This window comes from Stegostoma tigrinum, chromosome 19, assembly GCF_030684315.1.
Source record: "Stegostoma tigrinum isolate sSteTig4 chromosome 19, sSteTig4.hap1, whole genome shotgun sequence".
NCBI classification, from domain to species: Eukaryota; Metazoa; Chordata; class Chondrichthyes; order Orectolobiformes; family Stegostomatidae; genus Stegostoma; species Stegostoma tigrinum.
In genome coordinates, this window is record NC_081372.1 from 51136216 (window position 1) to 51158421 (window position 22206).

Consider the following 22206-nt stretch of genomic DNA (forward strand, 5'->3'; position numbering starts at 1 on the left):
TTTAACTTTACAATAAGTGCTTGTGTACATTTCCACAGTGGTAAGAAGCCTGCTTCAAATTTAACTGGAATGACTCCCAAATGGTTGCCACATGACTTCTGTCACTCTCCTTTATTCAGGTTCTGGACCTTTTGAGTTACCAGTACTTATACAACTATCTTCCCACCCATAGTACAGGCACACACACGCACACATACATACACAACCAAAGGGGGGAAAAATGGAAGAGAAACCTTTATTCTTTACAAACCAGATGAAAATAGTGACTCAAACATTGAACTACCAAGAAATATACAACAGCCACCATTCCACAACTGCAAATGGCACTGGCTACAAATTAGGCATGTAAAGCACTTGCTCACAGCTGGAGAATATACACAAGGAAAGGGGATCACAAATGTAACAGGAAACCACAGAACTTACAAAAGTCAATCTTACATGGCTATTATGACAATGACAACCTGTCTGGCCTAGAATTTAGTTATAAAAGGAAAAAATGGTGACAAAACATTAAAATATAAAAACTTGTTTAGTAAGGTCTGCTATCCTGGATTTTAGTTACATCTTTAGAAATATTCATTTAAAAACACTGGATTCAGACATAGTATCATGCTTTAATTCTTTAATACACAGAATCATTGAGTTAACATTTCAATTTTTTTTATTTAAAAGATCAATGTCAACATAAACCAAGTGATTGCGATTAAGGCTTTGTTCATGAACAAATGTAGAGCTTCGCGCGCGCGCACACACACACACATCCAAGATGAGAGTGCTTTTATAAAATGTTGCCAATTGCCTGGTTACTATAAAAAGCGACTCTCAATACACTGGAACTAAACAGTAACCAGTTTTTAAATGAAGCACTCTTTCAACCACTTACATTTGTTTATGAAATCTTAAACATGAAGCCTTAAACGGGTTTCAGTGGATGTGCTGACTGCTCCTCCATAAAGGGCATCTCCCTTCCCTCCCCTTTACACGCAGGATCAATAGTGGCGCTGGTAAGATGCCATAGAAGCCTGATTCATTGGCTGCCCAGGGCGTGGTACCTGGGTAGAGGCTTGGTTTACCAAGTGGGATAAAGATGGACCACTTTGAATCAGGGTATCCAATGCTTTCTGCACACTAGGGTTATCAAAGTTTATACCTGTTGCCACACCAGATCTCTGGGCCTGAGACAAAGCACTTGACTGATTTGGGGTTGGACCTCTAGGTTGCTGCTGGCCATAAAGACCTTGGGCCTGAGGCAGAGGCGAGCGAATAGCAGTGGCTCTCGGTGCAACTGCTTGACTCATTAAAGGTGGAAGCTGTGAATTAGGACCTGTCATGCGCTGCTGAGCTTGAGACAGATAGGAAGAGTTACTGAGACCTAGCTGGCCTCCTCGGTTTTGAGGTTGGGTATTCAATGCACTTCCGTAAGCTGGACCCTGTGCTCCTGCAGTATTTGTATTTGAGCCAGATGATCCACTGTTAAAGAGACTTAAAATCTTGGCTTGCAACTCCTGCTGCTGTGCTGCCTGTGTGTCTTGTGGTCCTCCCTTCAAAGATGGAGCAGGTGGTAGTGATGGCTGTGCATCAAGTGGGTTCATTCCTACGGAACCCATGTTTGGTCTAGGCATGGGAGCTGGATTGTGAACAGATCCTGTCAAGAAAATGGATAAAAAGACATCTTTATCACAACCATTTCAATTTACTTTAGACTAATGAAAACCAAAACAAATCACTGCTACTTAATTATCTCTGCAAGTTAGTTAATGTTACTAACTGAATCAGGTCTACTAAAGACACTTTGCATTGTGGATAACGGAGATGTGCACGTCTTTAACTGTTAACTAACAATATTTAATTCATAGTACAAAGATTAGACCTGTATCTGAAAATATAGCAGTTTCTTTTAGTAGAGCATTAACACCAGTGCTGATATACCTCCAAAGGAAGCCATTTATAACTCGGTATTTTTATGGTGTGCTTTTAAGCGGTAATGGCTCCTCAGAGGGAAATAAAATTATGGTTTTGTGTGCCTTTTTATTAATTGTATGCTATACGATTATGTTAATTAGATTAACAGTTCGTCTAGCCAGCACCCAAAAGTGAAAGATGACTGGATCATCTGAACAGCTAGTCACAGAATTTCCAAATATTAGTTACAAAACATTACCATGCAAGGAGTCTCCTCCTCGAAGTAACCGCTCCTTCTTCTCTCTCAGATATTCAATGATCTTGTCAACTTCTTCGACAGTAAGGTATCTTCCATCAGCAAGCAAATTCAACAATGGCTGGATGCCAGGAGGATTTCCTCGCTCTTCCATAGCCCCCTGAGTAGGCTCCCTTTCCCGCCCTATGAATTCATCTGCCATTTTAGCTGCCTTTCTTGCAATCTCTTCTCGTTCCTTTTCACGTGTTTCTGTCTTGTACCTCTCATAATTACGTGCAACCAAGATCATTGCATCAGCCATTGGCATGTTACGATGCTCTGGATATGAAAAAAGTAAAATCTCACTATACATGCCAATTACCAATGTCAATTATAAAATTACCACAAGATTAAATATTTAAGGTTAGTTTACTGAACATACAAGCTGTAATAACAATGTACTGAAGAGGAAACATCATTTTCCATTTTAGCAGCATTCTTTGCTGTTGAACTTTGCCTCAATTATTATCAAATCACATATTAGCTATTTTGTGCAGTAGTCACTGCATCAACTTCTCAACGCATTCCCATTCTTAATCTGGGTACACTTTACATTTACTAACACCTGAACAAAGTATGTACCCTTGTGGCATTTGCAATCACAATGCTTGGCAATATTTCACTTCCTGACAAAATAGCAGTAAAAGTTATGGTGAGCAGAAAAATGTTCACAATGCAATCAGCTACCATACATCAAAATGGTTGCTAGTTTCATAGAGGGACATTTCCCAAACAACTGTCTCTATTGCCAATATCAAAGAAAGTAGGTAATGCAAAATATCAACTGATCCAAAACTTGACAACATTTGGCTTGCATAAGCCACGTAATTTCAAAAAATGAATACCATTTCAAAAATCCTGAACCCCATATCCTCCATGCCTCACCTATGAAGGGAATAGCCAAAAGAAGATGCATCTTTTACTGTAAAAGCCAACAGCAAACCTTCAGGTCTGGAGTGGGTTTTTAACCATCCAGAATGAGATCTTGGATTCATGCCAGAAGCCCCATACTAAATAACAACTTGTGACAATTTGGCATATTGGTTGTGGCTGAATTGCAGGCCAAGTCATCAGTGCTACATCTCCACGGTGATGTTCAGGAAGAATTCTATTTTTACTTTCTCAAAGTCCTCAGTTCCATCCTAAAAATATTTCTTCTGCAGGAATAATGCAAAGGTCTAGCTACACGAAAAGCAAAGTCCTTCAATATGCACTGTTTAACTGAAACACGCTCGTCAGTAAGAATACTAAATCCACATGGGAGACATTCCAGAGATGTGGCACCTCCTGGATTACATGATTGTCATTAAAAGTTGTTCAAATCAGACAGAAATCTGTATCACTTAATTCATGTTGGGAAATGAAAACCACTGAATGGGTTTGTCGATCAGGTGATGAAAAGGCTGTAGGTCAGAGATAAATATCCACATAGCACCGACACTGACCTTTATCCTGGATTTTTGGGCTTTGCAATCTCAGCCTTAAAGCAGCTTAACCAAAGAAAGGCATTTATGTGCAGCTCATGTCCAATCTGACCATTCAATTCGAATCCAATACATCATGCTCTGACAATTCCATCATTTGCAATCTCCGACCCCACAAAAGACATTTTTCCCTCCCCACTCTTTTCTGCTTTCTGGAGGGACCACTCTCTCCGTGACCCCCCAGTCTGCTCCACACTCTCCTCTAGCCCCACCACACCTGGCACTTTTCCCTGCAGCCGCAGGAAGTGCTACACCTGCCCCTACACCTTCGCCCTCACCCCCATCCCAGTCCCCAATAAGACTTTCCACATCAAGCAGATGTTCATCTGCACATCTGCTTATGTGGTATACTGTATCCGCCGTTCCTGTTGTGGCCTCCTCTACATTGGGGATACCAAGCGGAGGCTTGGGGTCTGCTTCGTGGAACACCCACGCTCAGTTCACACTAAACAACTGAACCTCCCAGTCGTGAACCATTTCAACACCCCTTCCCATTCCTCAGACGACATGTCCATTTCCGGGCTCCTGCAATGCCACAATGATGTCTCCTGAAGGTTGCAGGAACAGCTCTTCACATTCTGCTTGGAAAACCTGGAGCCCAATGGTATCAATGTGGACTTCACAAGCTTCAAAATCCCCCCTCCCGCAACTGCATCCCAAAACCAGCCCAGCTTGTCCCCGCCTCCCTAATCGTTCCTTCCTCTCACCTTAAGCTCTACCACCATCACTTACCTACTAGCCTCATCCCGCCCCCTTGACCTGTCCATCCTCCCTGGACTGACCTATGTCCTCCCTAACTCCCCATTACTGGCTCCAGCCCGACTCTTCGACCTGTATGTCTCCTCTCCACCTATCTTCACCTTTATCCACCTCCCCACGCACCACATTTACTTCAGAACCCCCTTCCCCTCCCCAGTTTGTGAAGAATGGTCTAGGCCCGAAACGTCAGCTTTCCTGCTCTTCTGATGCAGTTTGGCCTGCGGTCTTCATCCAGCTCTGTGCCTTGTTATCTCAGATTCTCCAGCACCTGCAGTTCCTACTATCTCCTACCACACTGCTGTGCTCTGACTAGTTCAGCAGTTGTCAAAGTACCTAATGCTGACAGCAAGAAAACAGCACTGAGCAATGCACTTCCCCAAACAAAAACATACCGCTTTAATTTTCAGCTCAGCACCCGGAAGATGCACATCAAGGCAGCTGCATTCCAAAAGGTCAAAATGACGAAAAGAAAAAAGCAACACTTTAGGATAACACTGATAAAGCCAGAATGATCCAAAAATACGCTGACCATTATGATCATAATCCTGCAACTGCTTCATGAACCAGCCAGAGGTCAAACAGGTTACCTGACAGCCCTGGCGGGCTCTATAATCTACTCAAGTGGCTACCTACCTCAAAGATCAGAAACCCTCCAGAAAGAATACTGAATGCCAACTAGAGAATATCATACTAAAAAAAAACGGAACATCAGAGATATAGGTCACCTACAGTTTATAAGTCATGAACTCTTCAATCAAAATGCAAGAAATTCTACCTGGATTTCATGTTTCCAAAACAAAACTTACTCCACACCAGATAAAATAAAAACCAAACACTACTGCATAGTTAAACAGTGAATAACTTAGAGGGCAATACTTACCCTGTGGTGTTCCAAACAGGATATTGACAGTACATGACCGGTGTATTTCATGTTGTTGTGTGATGACAATAGCAAATGCTGTGCCTCCTCTGCTAACATCTTCAAGAGCTTGTGTAAGCGACACTTCAGTGTTGAGGAATATCAAATCGACAACCATACCAAGGTCACGAACCTTTCGACCAACAGACTCTGCATATTCCCTGACCAAACAGAAGCAGTAGGTCTCTAGGTCAAGACAAATAACTGAATGTCTTTAGAACAGTATATTACAGAAACAAAACCACATTAATGTAATAGTTTTAAAATCTATTTACTTCAGAACCTGCAGTAGAAAAGCAAAGTTTCTGAAAGAAAGCCTGAAGATTCAGATGTAATTAAATGTGTATCACTACTGAAAATCCTCTTAAAAATGTATGCACTGAAGGAGGGACCAGTTCCACCTAGCAGTACCTTGGGGATTAGTCATTGCATTCAAGAAACTAGATAGGAGAACTCCAAGTGTTGAGAATGAACTGTCCTTGTTCTGAAGAATCCTGCCAGACTCTAAACATTTATTCAGTTTCTTGCTACACAAATGCTGCCAGAGATTGGAATTTCTGCAGCATTCCAGCATCCCCAGTATTTTCCCTTTATTATGGTCCTTGTTCATATCAATAGATCACTGAAGGTAGGTGGGCAAGATTATTTTCCTTTAAGGATGCATACGAATGCTTCTTCTTTTCAGGGAAAGCAGAGAAAACCGATCAGGGAGGTTATACGTGAAAAATACATAAAATACTATTTAGACCACAGTTAGAATTCTGCATACAGCTCTGATCATTGAAATACAAGAATGTGACAGAACCAGAAAAGGAGACTTAATATGTTGCCAGGACTTAAACTCTGTCTTTAAATAAAACTGACTGAAGAGACTGAGGTTGTTTCTTCAGAACAAATGGAAGCCAAGGGGAGATTTCACTATATTGTATGAAATTATGAGGAAAAACCTGTTTCACGCAAACAAATCAGATCCAGTAAGTGGTAACTGGGTAAGAAGGGAGCAAAGAATTATTCACCCAGAAATTGAAGGGGGTGCTTGAACAGAATGTTTGAAAGGACTGTTACACACGCGGGCAGAAAAATCAAGTAGACATCCTTCAAAGTCCCATATTTACTTGGATATCACTTTGCTGTTGTTTCTGGAATTGCACTGTATTCAAAATAGCTATGAGGCACTACTAGACAAGTCAGCACAGCTCAAAATATTTAATTGGCTATTACATGAATGCAGACAACTCCAAGGACACACAAGTCACTGTACAGACAAACATTCTGACTCACTTTTGCTGTTTGTTAACGACGATTACAGAACAATCCACAGGTCTTTCTGCGTCATAACGTCGCTGGATTTCATCATAATACTGCCGATATAATTCTTCTCTGCGACGCTCCCTTCTCATCGGATCTTCAAAGTTTTTTTTGGGGTGTGGGGAAGAAGAAAGAGATGGAGAAACCAACATAAATCAAAGATTTATGGTTTTCAATTCTTCTGATCTATACCACTTGTTGGAACTTACAGTAAGCTAAATGAAATCCATGGACGTTACCAGTTTGATAGCAACAGTAAATGAAATTCTTTCATTTACTCCAAAGATGGGCTTAAACATCTAAATGCTAAGGGTCTGGGGAGTGCTGCTGATTAGAGATATGTTGGAGTGCAGGTTCATTGCTGCTTGTAAGAGAAGTCGCAGGTGGACAGGACAGCGAAGGCTGTGTTTAGTATGCTTGCCTTTATTGGTTAGTGCATTGAGTATTGGAGTTGGCAGGTGATATTGCAGCTGTATAGGACATTGGTTAGGCCACTTGTTTGAGCTATAGGGAGAGGCTGAATAAGCTGGGGCTACTTTCCCTAGCTCATTGGAGGCTGAGGGACGACATTACAGATGTTCATGAGGGTCAATGGATGGAGTAAATATATAAGATTGTTTCCCTAAAGTGGAGAAGTCCAAAATTAGAGGTTGTAAGTTTAAAGTGAAAGATTTAAAAGGGACCTAAGGGGCAATTTTCACGTGCAGAGCTTAGTGCATGTACTAAATGAGCTGCAAGTAGTACTGATGAAAGCTGATACAATTACAGCATTTAAAAAGGAATCTGGATAGATTAGTGCAGGAATAGGACAGGTTTAGAGGGACATGGACCAAATGGGACTAGATTAATTTAGGGTATCTGGTTTGCATGCACGAGTTAGACTGAAGCGTATGTTTCCAGGGTGAAAAGCTCTATGACTCTATGCTTCTACTAACAACACAATGTACCTTCCAAACACCAAACTGACAAAAATCTGGAGATCATAAAGAGACTAGTATTTGACCTCCTTTACTTGCACACTCCTGCAGAAAGCATCTAGGTTAAGAACTCTCGACTAATCTTCAAATCCATTCATAAGTTCCAAAAACAAGCAAGTTACCCATTAGTCGATGACTGGAACACAACTGGAAGGAGAAATTTGTTGCATGGTCTTTTCTCTCCATTCCTGCACTAACACTAACAAAGGGGAGGTGCTGTGCTATCTTTGTGGAATGGGCGATTTGTCCAAAAGTCAGGTCTTCCAAAGTATTCACCCATTGGACTGAACCATGCAAGCAATCTCACTGCCACAACGGATGCTTCATACAGAAATCTCAATTCCAAGAAAGTAATCTTCTCCCACCTGTGCCCCTGCTTTTTTCATGTTTAGACCCAGTGCTTAAAACCTGTCTAAAATTGTAGTCTTCAAGAACATGCAGTTTCTTTCAAGTTGCAGCCTATATTTATCAAAGTTATCTAGAGTTGCTACTCTGTCTATTTATAGGTACAATTTGCAGAGGTTACACTTATGTTCCTTTCAATCACACAGATGATCATGAAACAGTAAGACAGTATGGAATCTTAGCTCAAAAAACAGAACCAACAGCCAAAGTAATTTTTTTCCATTCTTTCACAGCAATGGCACTGCTGCTTAGATGAGAATTTGTTTCCTAATTCAAAGCACCCTCAAGGTGTTGCTTAACAGCATTGTCCAACTTTTGCAGTTCAAATGGTGCACGTACACTCACCACAGCTAGGGTCAGAGTTCCAAGATTTTGACTCAGTGATAGTAAAGGAACAGTGATTTAACTCCCAATCAGGAAGGTGCACGGCTCAGAGGAACAGCAAATTTTGTACCCTGGCATTTTGTGCCCTATCATTCTAAGCAACAGCCATTGTGGGTTTGGACGTTGTTTTTGAAGACGCTCAGGAAATTGTTGCAATGCACCTGGTATATGGAGGGGAGGAATGACTGTTGAAAGTAGTAGATGGAGTGCCAAATGAGCAGGCTGCCTCATTCTGGACAGTTTGAAGGATTTGTTTAAGCTGTACTTGTCCATCTAAGTGGGGAGCTCTGTCACACTCCAGACTTTCATCTTGTGGACAGTACACAGTATTACAGAAGTGGAGTTACATGCCCCAGAATTCCCAACCTCATACCACAGTTTTTACATGGCCAGAGTAGTTCAATTGTTAAGCCCACGAACAGTGATTGTGAGGGATATTTGGCAATTGTAATGCCTCTGGGAAATGGCTAGATTTGTCTTGTTACAGCGGATAAAGCTTGACACGTGTGTGGTACAAATGGTACTTTCCAGTTTTCAACTCAAGCAGTTGCAAGTATCTTTAAAAACACTCTACCATTGGATGGGGCATCATTGGCAATAACAGCACTTCTTGCCCAATTCATTTCCCTTCCTCTGAGTTCCATGCTGGGCATTTAGCGGCACGGTGGCGCAGTGGCTAGCATTGCAGCCTCACAGCGGCAGGGACCCGGGTTCGATTCCCGCCTCAGGCGACTGTGTGTGTGGAGTTTGCACATTCTCCCTGTGTCTGCGTGGGATTCCTCCGGGTGCTCCGGTTTCCTCCCACAGTCCAAAGATGTGCAGGCTAGGTGGGTTGGGCATGCTAAATTGCCCGTAGTGTTTGGGGTTATTGGGGGGGGGGGGAGGAGGAGGAAGGAATGGGCCTGGATGGGATGCTTCAAAGGGCGGTGTGGACTTGTTGGGCCGAAGGGCCTGTTTCCACACCGTGGGGAATCTAATCTAATTTCAGAGGATAATTAAAAATAACCACAGTGTTGTGGGTCTGGTGTCACACATTGACTAGATCAGGTAAAGACAACAGATTATCCTCGCTAAAAGAACATTAGATAAACCGATTAGTCTTTATAGCACGATTACAGGCTTAAAGTCAAAAATTGCTGGATAAACTCAGCAAGTCTGGCAATACCTGTGGAAAATACAGTTAACTTTTCAGGTCCAATGACCCTCCTTTAGATCAGATGGCACCTAGGAAAAGGTTAGCACATATGCTAAAGAGGCTGTGTGTGGGGGGGTGGGGGAAGAGAAGAAGTAAATAAGGAGGTGGAGCTGGAGCTGGAGCTGGAGCCCAGACAGAGAAAGCAGTTGGGCAGACAAAGGACAGGGTAAAACGAATAGCTGGTAGAGGGAGCTGCAGGGGCTGACAAGACGTTGTTTGCTGCAGCAGCCCATATGACGACAAGACCAGGATTTGGGTAAGGAGTTGGGAGAAGGTGCCAATTCCTAAAATTACCGAACTTGACACTGAGTCCAAGACAACAGGAACTGCAGATGCTGGAGAATCCGAGATAAAGTGTAGAGCTGGATGAACACAGCTGACCAAGCAGCATCTTAGGAACAGAAAAGCTGACGTTTCGGGCCTAGACCCAAAGGGTCAGCTTTTCTGCTCAGCCTGCTGTGTTCATCCAGCTCTACACTTTGTTATCCCTTGATATTGAGTCCAGAAGGTTCCAAGGCTCCCAAGGGGAAACTGAGACGTTGTTCTAGCTTGTACTGAGTTAGGTCAGAGCACTGTAGCAAGCCTGAAGCAAGATTGTAGCCAGGGAACACAATGGTCTGTTCAAATGTCAGAAATCTCAGGTCATGTTTACAGCAAGAACATTTACTGCATTTGCTGCTCAACATGTTGCGTCCTCTACATTACGGGGACAAAGCAGAAAGCCGGCAACCACTTTGCAAAACACCTACATGCCTTCTCCTATGTACAATCAGGTCTGGAGGGTTACTGGACTTGAAACTCCACAGATGCTGCCAGACCTGCTGCATTTTTCAAGCAATCTGATTTGGTTTCTGATTTCCAGCGTCCAGAATTATTAGGTTTAAGATTACTGACTCCGAACTAAGTTCTAGGCCCGTATTACTGACTATAATACATCACCACGCTGGAATTGAAATTCAATTCCACCAGTTGTCATGATGGCGTTTATCCACACAGCATTAGACTGTGTCTGTAGATTACTAGTCCACTAATGTTAGCGCTGCCATTCATTGTAATGTTCAAGACCATGCACTTCGATTTTCCGAACGTCTGATCATATGATAAACAGACCAATCATTGTGATTGTCGGGAGATCAACTGTTTTATCAATCATCCTACTTTGTGTCAGAATGCTACTCAAACCCCACACTTTCCCATTGACTGTTTCAACTGGAGGTCCTTGCCGCTAGACTTGGTCAACTGGTGCCTTAAGTCTCCCCTCACCATGAGCATTCAGTTCTTTTGTCCCTACATGGGCCAAAATGCAATCAGGTTAGGAATCAAATGGCCCTACTAAAACCTAAACCGAACACTAACAAACAGATTACTGCTCAGTAGACACCGCCACTAACTGTACCTTCCATTACTCATGGCGCAGATGGGCTGATGTGCATTATGTGGTTAAGCAAATTTAAGCTGCATTTCGCATAGCAACATAGTTGGCCAATTTTTAAATTGGTTTTAGGAGTATTGTAGCAGTTTAGTTAGAACTGCAGCTAGAACAACTCGTCACTATTACTGCCCAAATGTTGACAGGGCACCCTTGCTGCATCTAATTCCTCCAACTCAGTTTTTGCTGTCATATCGAATGGTGCTGGGGAACTAGAAGAATTTAAGAGTCTGATCCACCTGACACTTCAGACTGAAAATGGTGCTAATATTTCAATGCAGCTTTCATACCAATGAGTTGGGTTCTCTCATCACTGAAGACTTGTACAGTTTCTTCCAATTAGCTGATTATTTATTCACCATTCTTATATATGAATGCGATAATAGCTGACAGCTTTGGCTTCTCCTCTTGGTTACATGATGCCCTGGCTGGGTGTTGCATGCTGCTTCTGTTTAGTAAGTAGAGCTGTGCTGGAATATCACCAGATTTGATACCTTATTAAAAACACTGAGTGCTGCTCCTGGCATGCTGTTTCGCACACGTTGTAAAGGCAGGGATGAGTGTTGGTTCAATGAAGTGATGGATTTTCCAGACAAGTTTCAGCTCAGCAAAGCCATTGTACATGAGCGGTTAAGGGTAAAACTCAGTGTTGTGAGCCTTTAGCCAAAAGTAAGCCCCACCAGCAAAGGATGGGAGAATTACTTCCCTACATAATTTTAGTGAACTAATTATAGTTTCACTGTCATCACTGCTTGCACCAGTATTTAACCGAAATAAATAATTTAGTTTGATTTGAATGTAAGTCCCTACTGTATTAGCCTAGACTTTTGACTCTCTTGTATAGTGACATGACTAGTAAAATTACAGCCACACTATCAAAAGAAACCCAATCACTGGGTCAGGGATTTTCACAAATCTCACTCTGTATGTGACAATTAACCTTTAAAAATAAAAAAATGCCAGAAGTTTAAGAAGAAACTATGTGCTATGAAGCGAAATCATTATATTGGCTACAAATTGAGGATACCTGACATACTTTCAACCGAAAAGTTTATAATGAAGCAATGCCCAAAGATGCCTGTTGGATTGCTGAACCAGGTTCTACAGTATTTCAAATTTCCTGACAGAACCCAACACATTTTTCGCATGTAAAGTAGGGCTTGTACGGGCAAAGTAGAATGTGAAGTATTAAAGGCAAAATTCCAAGAATCGTTTAGTGCATATTCACATACAGGATGAAAATCAAAGAACTTATAATCTTGGTACAAAGATGAAGTAACATCAAGTTCCTACCTCCCAAAGAATTTGCCAGGCCACAATAAAATAAAATAAAATTCATTCCATTCATCATCGTGGATCTCTGTTCATTACTTACCATCAACTTCACGAGGTGCCCTGGAATCCCATGGCTCCCGGAATCGTTCCATGTACGGTTCCTCCTTCCTTCGCAGTACATCGTCATAGCGATAATACCTATCATAGACTTCATCTCGTCTGTAACACACATGGGTCCAACAGTTACACGTGCAATACAATGGGGGCTCGTAGAAAAAGTACTGCTGATTTATCCTTAAGATATTCTCTCGTTCTTTAGTTAACTCCTTTTCTTGTTTTTCTAAGACTCACATTTCTCACCCTCAAACTAAACGTGAAACTTACAATACTTAATAGGAAGCAAATTAATTCCATCTCACTGTACATTACCACATGCAAACAGCATGTTGCCTGATCAGTCCAGAGCGCATGCTTGAGAAACTGCCCTGAAGGCTTTTTATGCACTAATCTTTTCTAATTTATTTGAAGATTAAATCAGTGTACAACACTTCCTTGGTTATAGCTAAATGGTAACAATGCTGGAGTAGGAAGATAGGACATGGTCAGTAATAAACTCACTACAACTAGATGATTATGAAATGAAAGGTGTAAAGTTTGTGTGATCAGCCACGTCAAAAAATTGCACACAGGGCCACGAAGGAAGCTTACTCTTGTTTCGGCCGCAAACAACTCTACTGGTACATCCCACAAGTGAACTTCAGGTCATCTGATACAATTCCCAACAAAGCAGACAGATTTTTTAAAAATAAACATGCCCTCCTAGAATTTCATATTTATGCTAGCTGACAACTTTTCGAAGTAAATAAAATGAAGCCTGTCTCAAAAAGGAATGTAATATATAAATAACACAATCCCTGCTCCACGAATATCTCACTCCATCACGTTTCGAGTAAATTTTGGAAAAAATAAAGCCATAGTTCTTAGTTTCCACTATAAACTCTGTTCCTTAATACTAATTCCTGACTTCACATTCAATCGGTGCACAACCTATATACCATATTTGATTCAAAACAATAAGCTTAAAACCCCATAGCTGCAAAGATCATGAAATCACCAATTTCCACCTCTAACCTAAAGTACAATCTGACTCTGTCCTACTCAAGTTCATCCGAACCTGTGTTATTTTCAGTAGTCGAAAAGGTTAACACAACCCTGGCTGAATTCTCACATTCAGATCAGCGGGGGCCATGTCAACCAAAGCTGTTAATGCTCTTATACAGTTCTATTCATCACCTGGAACCTGATTTGCCTGTCTACTTCAGCTCAAAAGTTAAGGGATACCTCAAATTCCAACCTTATGCTACTTTGTTTCCATAAACTCTAATTGCTCCATCACCTCAATTCTCCACAATATTAGATCTCATCTAATTCCAGTCTCGAGCACCCCTATATTTTAAATCACCCCACCAGAAGCGGCTGTACGTTGTTACCTAGGTTGTCTGGATTTCTGTTTTATTTGTTTACTTCATCATAACCCATATCTGACCAAGTTAGTAGCCATTTATCCTGATATTTCCTGTAGCTCAAAATCTGCTTAGCAACAGATCTGTGAAGAACCTGAGACAGATCATCTTCTGTATGTTATTTACAAATAGAAATGGTTGTTAAATGAGGAAATACAAAATGCAACACATTTTCAATATACTGAAAGCTGGTAACAGGAAACCATGGCAATTTTGCCTGGGCAACAATGATAAAACACCTTCAAGCTTCAATTAAAACTCAAAACTGAGAAAAACCTGAAGAAAAGGTGCAATACATGCATTTATACAGAATTTGATCATCCAATGTAATAGTTGTAAATGGGTTTACATTGTAGTTAGTTGAGAAAAATCCACAAGACTTAAAAGCACTAAGATAGTAACTGACACTGTTGTTTTGGCCACACTGATTTGAGGGGATTGCTGGACAGTCCGTAACATCAAAAGGGCCCACAACCAGTCGGCCAGCAACGGGACAGACGGCAGGATATCTTTCACATTCTGTGTGCAGTCTCGTCATCAGCTATACAGTCCAGGGAGGCGAGGCAGAGGTCCGAGCCCTAGCAGGACAGAGGCTGTGAACGGACGTCATCCCAGTAGACAGACAGTCAGTTTCCTTTCTTTACCCGGGAATGAAGGAAGGCTGGTACGATATTTGCAATGGGAAAGAAGGGAAGGTGAACAAAAGGACGGAGAAGAGGTATGCTGCAAAGAGAGATCAACTTCAAAATAAAATTTTAATTTTGTTACAATGTCTACTCTATTTACATTCCGAACATCATCTTTAGAAAGACTGCTGCTTCCCAACGTTTGAGAATAATATCAGCTTTCTTTCTACTCTTTTGGATGTCTCATAAGAACTCTGTCTGAAATAGAACTGTAGGACATAGAAAGAACAAAGTGGCACTACAGATAATACATTAGAGCATTGTGCTTCAAGCTCTCAACTTCTGGATTCAACAAAACAATCAACTGTCTTTAAAGCTGGATAGGAAAATCACACAAATGTTCTTTAAAGGAATAAAGTGATTTCACCCAATAATTGATGTTCTTCACGTCAGTGTTACTTAAACTTACTTCAACTAAAGGAAGCCATCATCTTTGCTCCACGTTCTCATCTTTCAAACTACATTCTAACACCATACACATTTAAATGAGTGAAGACTCGATCATAACTCTTGTCTAATACCTGAAAAGTTCTGCAGGAGACTGCTACAGACCTACATTTTCATAACATAACTCAATTCAGGACATCCCTCATCTCATCTGCTCTCAAAACCCTGAACCTTGCCTCCTTTTTATAAGCTTAACAGGAAGGTCTTAACTATTCCCCATTACTTTGTTGTCTACATAAATTCTATGCTCAACCATACCTATGCAGCCTACATTTTAACTCACCCCAAACCATTTTTACTGATTACTAATGGCAATACCTCAATTCAAAATATTAATAAAATGTGCATGGACCTTGAAAGTGCCTACAAAGCCTTTGCTGTCAAAATAATTCATGTAAATAAGTGGGTATCCCCACCCCCCCCACCCGACTTTGTTCTGTGGTTGAGGCAGTTGTTGGTAAAACAAACATTCTTCCATTTCTCAAAAAATTTTTCAAGAGCTAAAGATGTTACAGATGCTCATGATGTGCAGTGAAAGGTGATCCCGAAATTTTGCTCCAGTCTGAATGATACATTCCACAATGTAACTGACGAAAAACAGGTGATTTGAGATTTTCACACTTACAGTCAGAGAATGGAAACTTTGGCCCAACTTATCCTCGACGACCAGGTTTCCTAAACCAAACTAGGCCCATTTGCCTGTGTTTGGCCATTATCCCTCCAATACCTCTCAATTCATTTTAAACGTTGTAAATGTAGCTGCCTCCACCACTTCCTCTGGCAGCTTGTTCTATACACATCCCACCTGTGAGAAGACATTGTCCCTCAGGTCCTTTTAAATCTTTACACCCATGCCCTCTGGTTTTGGATACCCTACCATGCAGAAAAGACCGAGTATTCATCTTATCTATATCCCTCATGAATTTACACACCTCTGTATAAAAGTCCTCATCCTCCTATGCTCCATCCTCTCCTTATAACTCAAGCCTTCCAGTCTCAGTAATATCCCTGTAAGATTTTTTTGCGTTCTTTCCAGTTTAACAACTTCTTTCCGATAGTATGGCAACCAGAATTGTATGCAGTACTCTAAACGTTGCCTCACCAACATCTCGTACATCCCGAACATGACAGAACTGCTGTTCTCAATGCTGAACAATGAAGGCAAGCATGCCAAACATCACCTTCAATGCCCTATTTACCCAGGACACCACTTTCAAGGAGTTATGTACTTGCAGCCTGGTGTCTCTTTTGAGAACACTCCTAAGGGCCCTACCATTAATATTTTCTCATCCAAATTATTTATATAAAACAATAGGCCCAACACCAATCCTTGTGGCATACCACTGGTCACACGCCTCCAGTCTGAAAAGCAACCCTCTGCCACCACCCCGTCTCCCACCTTCAAGCCTATAGCGTATCCAACAGTCTAGTTTCCCCTGGATCCCAGGTTCTAATATTAACTAGTCTACCTGGGCAGAACCTTGTCAAAGGCCTTGCTAAAGTTTATGTATTCAACATTTACTACTTTACCTTCATCTATCTTGAGGTCATCACTTCAAAAGGGCTCAAAACAAATTTGAGACACCCGATTTCCCACACACAAAGCCATACTATCCCAAATTAGCCTTGTCTTTTCAAATGCAAACAGATCCTGTCTCTCAGGATCCCCTCCAACAACTTACCCACCATCTATATTACGTTCAGCAGTCTTTAGTTGCCTGGTTTTTCCTTGCAGCCTTTCTTACATAATGGCACAACATTACACATCTTCCAGCATCTCACCCGTAGCTGTCGATAATACAAACATCTCCGTTAAGACTCCCCACAATTTCTAACCTCAGCTTCCTGGGTGGTCCCTACTCCTGCCAGCTATAACCTCTCTGTAATGGAAACAAGTTGACCCCAAACTTTCATACCTCATTTTTGAAAGTGTCTCACTTGCCAGATGTACCTTTACCTGAGAGCAGCCTGTCCCAATTTAGAACTTTAATTTGTGGGCCAGCCCTATGACTTTCCACTATTTTAAAACTAACAGAATTATTGTCATTGATCCCAAAGTGCTCTCCGACTAACATCTTAATGACTTGCATTATTTCCCCAGCAGGAGGTTGAGTATTTCCCCTTGTCTAGTATAACCATCCATATATTGACTGAGAAAGTTTTCCTCAACACACTTAAATCTATTCCCTTAACACTATGGCAGTCCCACTATGTTTGGAGGTTAAAACCTCCACTATTACAATCCTATTACCCTTACAGCTATCTGTGATCTCCCTACACATTCGCTCCTTGATTTCCCACTGACTATCACGGAGCCTATTACACCTTTCTGATTCCTCAGTTCCACCCATATAGCCTCAGAGGATATTCTTGAGGGATTATCACTGCCATGATATTTTCCTTAATCAAAAATGCCACTCCCCCTACATCTTACCTCCCCTTCTATCCTTCCTATTGCATGCATACTTCAGAACATTGAGCTGCCAGTCCTCTTCCTCCCTCAGCCATGTTTCGTATTAGCCATGATATCCTAATCCCATGCTCCCATCCATGCAGAGTTCATCTGCCTTACTTGTCAAGCCTCTTGCACTGAAATAAATGCAGTTTAATTCAGTGCTCCCCCCTTGCCGGCCTTGTGAATTCAACTTGTTTTCTTTTAATTTTTGTACCTGCTGGCTTTCTCTTTTGTCTCATGACTATTTAGGGTGTTATCCCCCTGCCAGGCTAGTTTAAACGCTGCCGAGTAGCTCTAAGCAATCTCCCCACCACAATATTGGTTCCCTGCCCAGTTCAGTTCAGTGCAATCCATCTTTTTGTACAGGTGACCTCTGCCTTAGAAGGGATCCCAAATATCCATAGATATTACGCACTGGCAGCAGTGTGTACTGTTGACAAGTTGTACTAGTTTAGCAGTCTACCTAAAGATGTTATTTTGTTTTGCATCCAGAAACGCCGAGTACAACAATAAAATTAAATGATACAAGTTAGATACAGAAGGAAACCAGCTTCTCTCCAGCGAGCAAAGCTAAAACTTGGATTGTTTTCTCCATTTACATGATGGTATGACTTAAGCAGTTTTTTTTATATATAGTCATGTTCACTTGTGGCTGTGAAATTATTGTCTGTAGGACATAAAATAAAATGGAGAACTCACAGGACACTCTGCCCAATGTTTCATAATAGGTTCAAGTTACTTTAACTGACACTTTGGACAATCTTCTGATATTTGTAAATAGAGTCAGAGAATCATACAGCACAGAAAGAGATTGTTGGTCCAACTTGTCCATACCAACCAGGTATCCTGAGTTAATCCCATTCCGTTTGCCAGCATTTGGCCATATCCCTCTAAACCCTTCCTACTTCTATACCCATTCAGGTGCCTTCTAAATGTTGTAATTGCACCGGCCTCCACCACTTCCTATGGCAGTTCACTCCATACATGCGCCACCCACTGTGTGAACCAGTTGCCCCTTATGTCCCTTTTAAATCTTTCACCTCTCATCTTAAACCTACGCCTTCTAGTCCTGGTCTCCCCTACCCTAGAAGGAGTATTCATCCTATCCATAGCCTTCATGATTTCATAAACCTTTATAAGGTCATCCCTCAACATTTTACACTCCAGCGACAACAGCTCCAGTCTATTCAGATTCTCTGTCAGTCAAACCTTCCACCCAGCAACACCCTTGCAAATTGAATGCAATATTGCAAAGTGGCCTAACCAATGCCCTGTACAGCCACAACATGACGTCCCAATCCTATATTCAATGCACTGGCCAATAAAGTGCATCAAATGCTTTCTCAATCCTTTCAACCCATGACTCCACCTTCAACTAACTATGAACCTGCAGGTGAAGGTCTTTGTTCAGCAACACTCCCCAGGGTCCTACGATTAAGTGTACAAGTCCCGCCCAAATCTGACTTACCAAAATGGAACACCTCACATTTATCTAAATTAAACTATCCTCAGATCATCTGATCAAGGTCCTGTTGCACTCAAATAACCTTCTTCACTGCCCACTACACCAACTTTGATGCCATCCGCAACCCTAACCATTCCTGCTATATTCTCATCCAACTAATTTATACAGATGACAAGAATTGGACACAGCACCGATCCTTGCAGTGTACCACTGGTTACAGGCCTCCAGTGTGAAAAACAACCCATCACATCCCTCTATCTCCTATCTTCAAGCCAATTTTGTATCCAAATGGCTACCTGTCCTTGGATTCCACAAGACCTAACCTTGCTAACCCGTCTACCATGCAAAACCTTGCCAAATGACTAGCAGACGTCCATTTGGACAACTGCAGCTGCTCTACCTTCAATATATTTGTAAATTTTACCTGTAGGTTGGATCCCTAGGGTCTCTAGCATCCCTGTATCGATCAAATAGGGGATCCCTTGCATCACGTTCATCTCTGGTAGGTCTGAGTGGAGAGCGTTCACGTCTTACATCACGTTCATCACCAAAGGCAAATGGGTCTCTATTAAAATCAGATGAAACAATGTGTAAGTTACTACAGATGGTTTAAAGCCCAGGATCAGGAAAGCCGGAATGTGAAAAACCCCAACGTCAAATGAGTAAGGGTACTATTGTTCATAAGTTGGGAATGCTAGACACAGCAGAACTTTCCAAGTTTGAACTGCTGTGTCTAATACCAAATATAAAACATTTGAATTTGGTAATGTTTGCTTGAACTTGTACTATTTCCAGATGTATCATACTACAGATTACATATTTGTAAACTAAGACTAAAACGGAGTCAATGTTTATTGACTGAAATTTGCTGCAGCTTTTCCTTTAAAAAGACTTGAACCAAGGAGTAGCCAATTGCTCAATTCATTTAAATAACACACTAAATCTAACCTCTAACCTTTTCCATACCTCAAATACCTCAGGAAGTGATGAAGACAGGGAGAAATAACTCAGGATGGGAAATTCAGATCCTTGACAGCATACAGATTTCCTAATATATGATGATGCATGTTGAAAACAGTCTTTGAGAACTGTATCCTTTGACAATGGATAAAAAGATTGGTCTGGAAACAACTGAGGTTTTACACAACTAATGGTCTACTATTACACAATTCATAAGAGCAGATCATTCAGCTGACACCCAGTGTCTTTATAACCGAAGAAACATCATGAAAAATGGCAGTACTTTAAAAAACCACGGTTAGGTGAGCACATTAAAGCAAGGTCACTCCCATATCATCAATACATTTTAAATTAAAAAAAACACTTTATTCTCCCCACTGAACCAATCAAAACGGAACCGTAGCCACGGCTTCTACACGCAGTACAAATCCAGTTTAGCCTAACACTCTTTAATCCCCCAGCAGGAGCAGCAATTCAGATTCATCTATGTTAAACCGATTTTCCACAGACTGCACGAAGATGTTAATTCTTCTTTGGAGTCATTTTCTAATCGCAACTTCCATCCACCTCCAAACTAAATATTTCACTAGTCATCTGTTACTTACCTTTAATTAAATATCTCAGACGAAAGAAACAATACAAATGAAAAAGAGGGGGGGAATAAGTGTATTTGTATCTACAAAGAGAACACGATGTTCACCAAGAATGTGACTCCGAAATCCATAAAACATCACACGTGTCAAAAGAACTCCAACGCTGGTAGGATTGTTCAAACTGCTCCTTTCAAGTAAGTTTCACATGCCTTGTTGTTGACTCCAGTAGCCAAGAATATTTCATGCTGGAGTCTACATACTATGAATGAATAGGGCACGCAGGACAACACACCTGTGACAGTTCTACATTCTTCACGGAGAGAACAGACTTCAGCATTCCCAAAAAGATCTGAGAATAAAATCTGTTTCAAGCCATTTTGCACGATTGAAGTTTGATTCAGTTCAACTGAACTGAAATTATTGATTTGGCATCAGCTTTTAATTTAATCGTCTTTTAAGTCTTCATCACGGTCTCTGTCTCAACAGAAAAGGAACAATGGAAGGATGTATCAGTGTGTACCACCAGGTTATCAAGGCCTCAAGGCATCATTGCCAGCTTCACATCAGCCTCCTCTTCCCTTCATTCATCTGCTCTGATACTTACCTCACTAGGATTAGAACACAGCAATAAAGCCCAATTATGAAAAGTGAATGGACGCAACAGCAAACGAGATGTGAGGTGATGAATAACAAGCACACTGATAAGAATCACTGGGATGCATGACACATGGTCAATGCCCCAAAGAATACTTGGAAACTTCATTGCAAGTTGTAATTCATTTCAAAATGCATCAAATTTTATTTTGTATAAATGCTAAATTACATTGTTGATATACATAAGTATTAATGCTACATAATTTTGTTATAAGCTTGCAGAATGTACAACTGACTCACTACGAAAAACAAGATGAGAAGTAAACAAAATTAACTTGTCATTTAAATGTAAAACTTACATCACGATCAAATGGAGAATAGCCATTGCAACCAGGCCAGTTTTAGAACTTTATATATGCTGATATAACAAAAGACGAGCGTCATCCAGGCACTGTCTTGTCTTCGTGAAAAAAATGCACAATTTTATTACCTTCTCGGAGGACTCGGTCTCCGTGCAGTTTTATTCGAATTTCTTCTTTCAGCTGCCATATTAACATCTGAAAAGAACCAACCAACCAATTTGTACAAAACAAAAATACACTTAAGAATTTAAACATATCTGAAAAGATTGATTTATGTAATTGTTTATTAGCAATGATGTTTTACTGCAATAAGCAAATTTGCTTACAGACAGAATTTTCAAACAGTCACAAACGGGCATTTGAATTATGTACTCAACAGTGCAAATTTTTGGTGAAAATGGTAATTTGTCACAAGATTGGAAAAAATCAGCAAATTAGGAAAGAATGCTCCAGCACAGCCAAAGTAAACTAATTATCACAGATCTTCACACACAAGGTTTGAACAAAATTGATAGCAAGAAGTTATCCCTGGAAAACGAAACTCTGCTTATTCCAAGATAAATATTTTCAGATGTACCAAATATTTATTAGTTTGAACGGAATGAGTGGTGCAATGTTACCACATTCAGAATAAACTCTGGATTACCACAGCATAACATACTTGGATGCCAAACATGCCAAAAGAGTGTTAAGGTACAAATGCGCGTTTTCAATTCCATTCATTTGAAAGTATGGGGCAATGCACTAATACACAGGGTCCAGAATAAAATGAGCATAGTCAACAGTTAA

The 22206-nt window shown here is 40.9% G+C and overlaps 1 protein-coding gene across 4 annotated transcripts in view; it reads right to left on the bottom strand.

The window, feature by feature from the left end:
* Positions 1–216: 216 nt before the first annotated feature.
* ncoa5 (nuclear receptor coactivator 5) overlaps positions 217–22206 on the bottom strand; it is a 34494-nt gene continuing 12504 nt past the window's right edge. For all 4 annotated transcript variants that reach the window (XM_048550036.2, XM_048550039.2, XM_048550038.2 and 1 more), the window contains 7 exons: positions 21546–21612; positions 19333–19473; positions 12433–12551; positions 6641–6764; positions 5321–5520; positions 2162–2476; positions 217–1645 (listed from right to left, as the gene is read on the bottom strand). In XM_048550036.2, the coding sequence (XP_048405993.1) occupies positions 990–1645; positions 2162–2476; positions 5321–5520; positions 6641–6764; positions 12433–12551; positions 19333–19473; positions 21546–21612 (1622 nt within the window). In that variant the 3' untranslated portion in view covers positions 217–989. The remainder of the gene's footprint in view (positions 1646–2161; positions 2477–5320; positions 5521–6640; positions 6765–12432; positions 12552–19332; positions 19474–21545; positions 21613–22206) is intronic.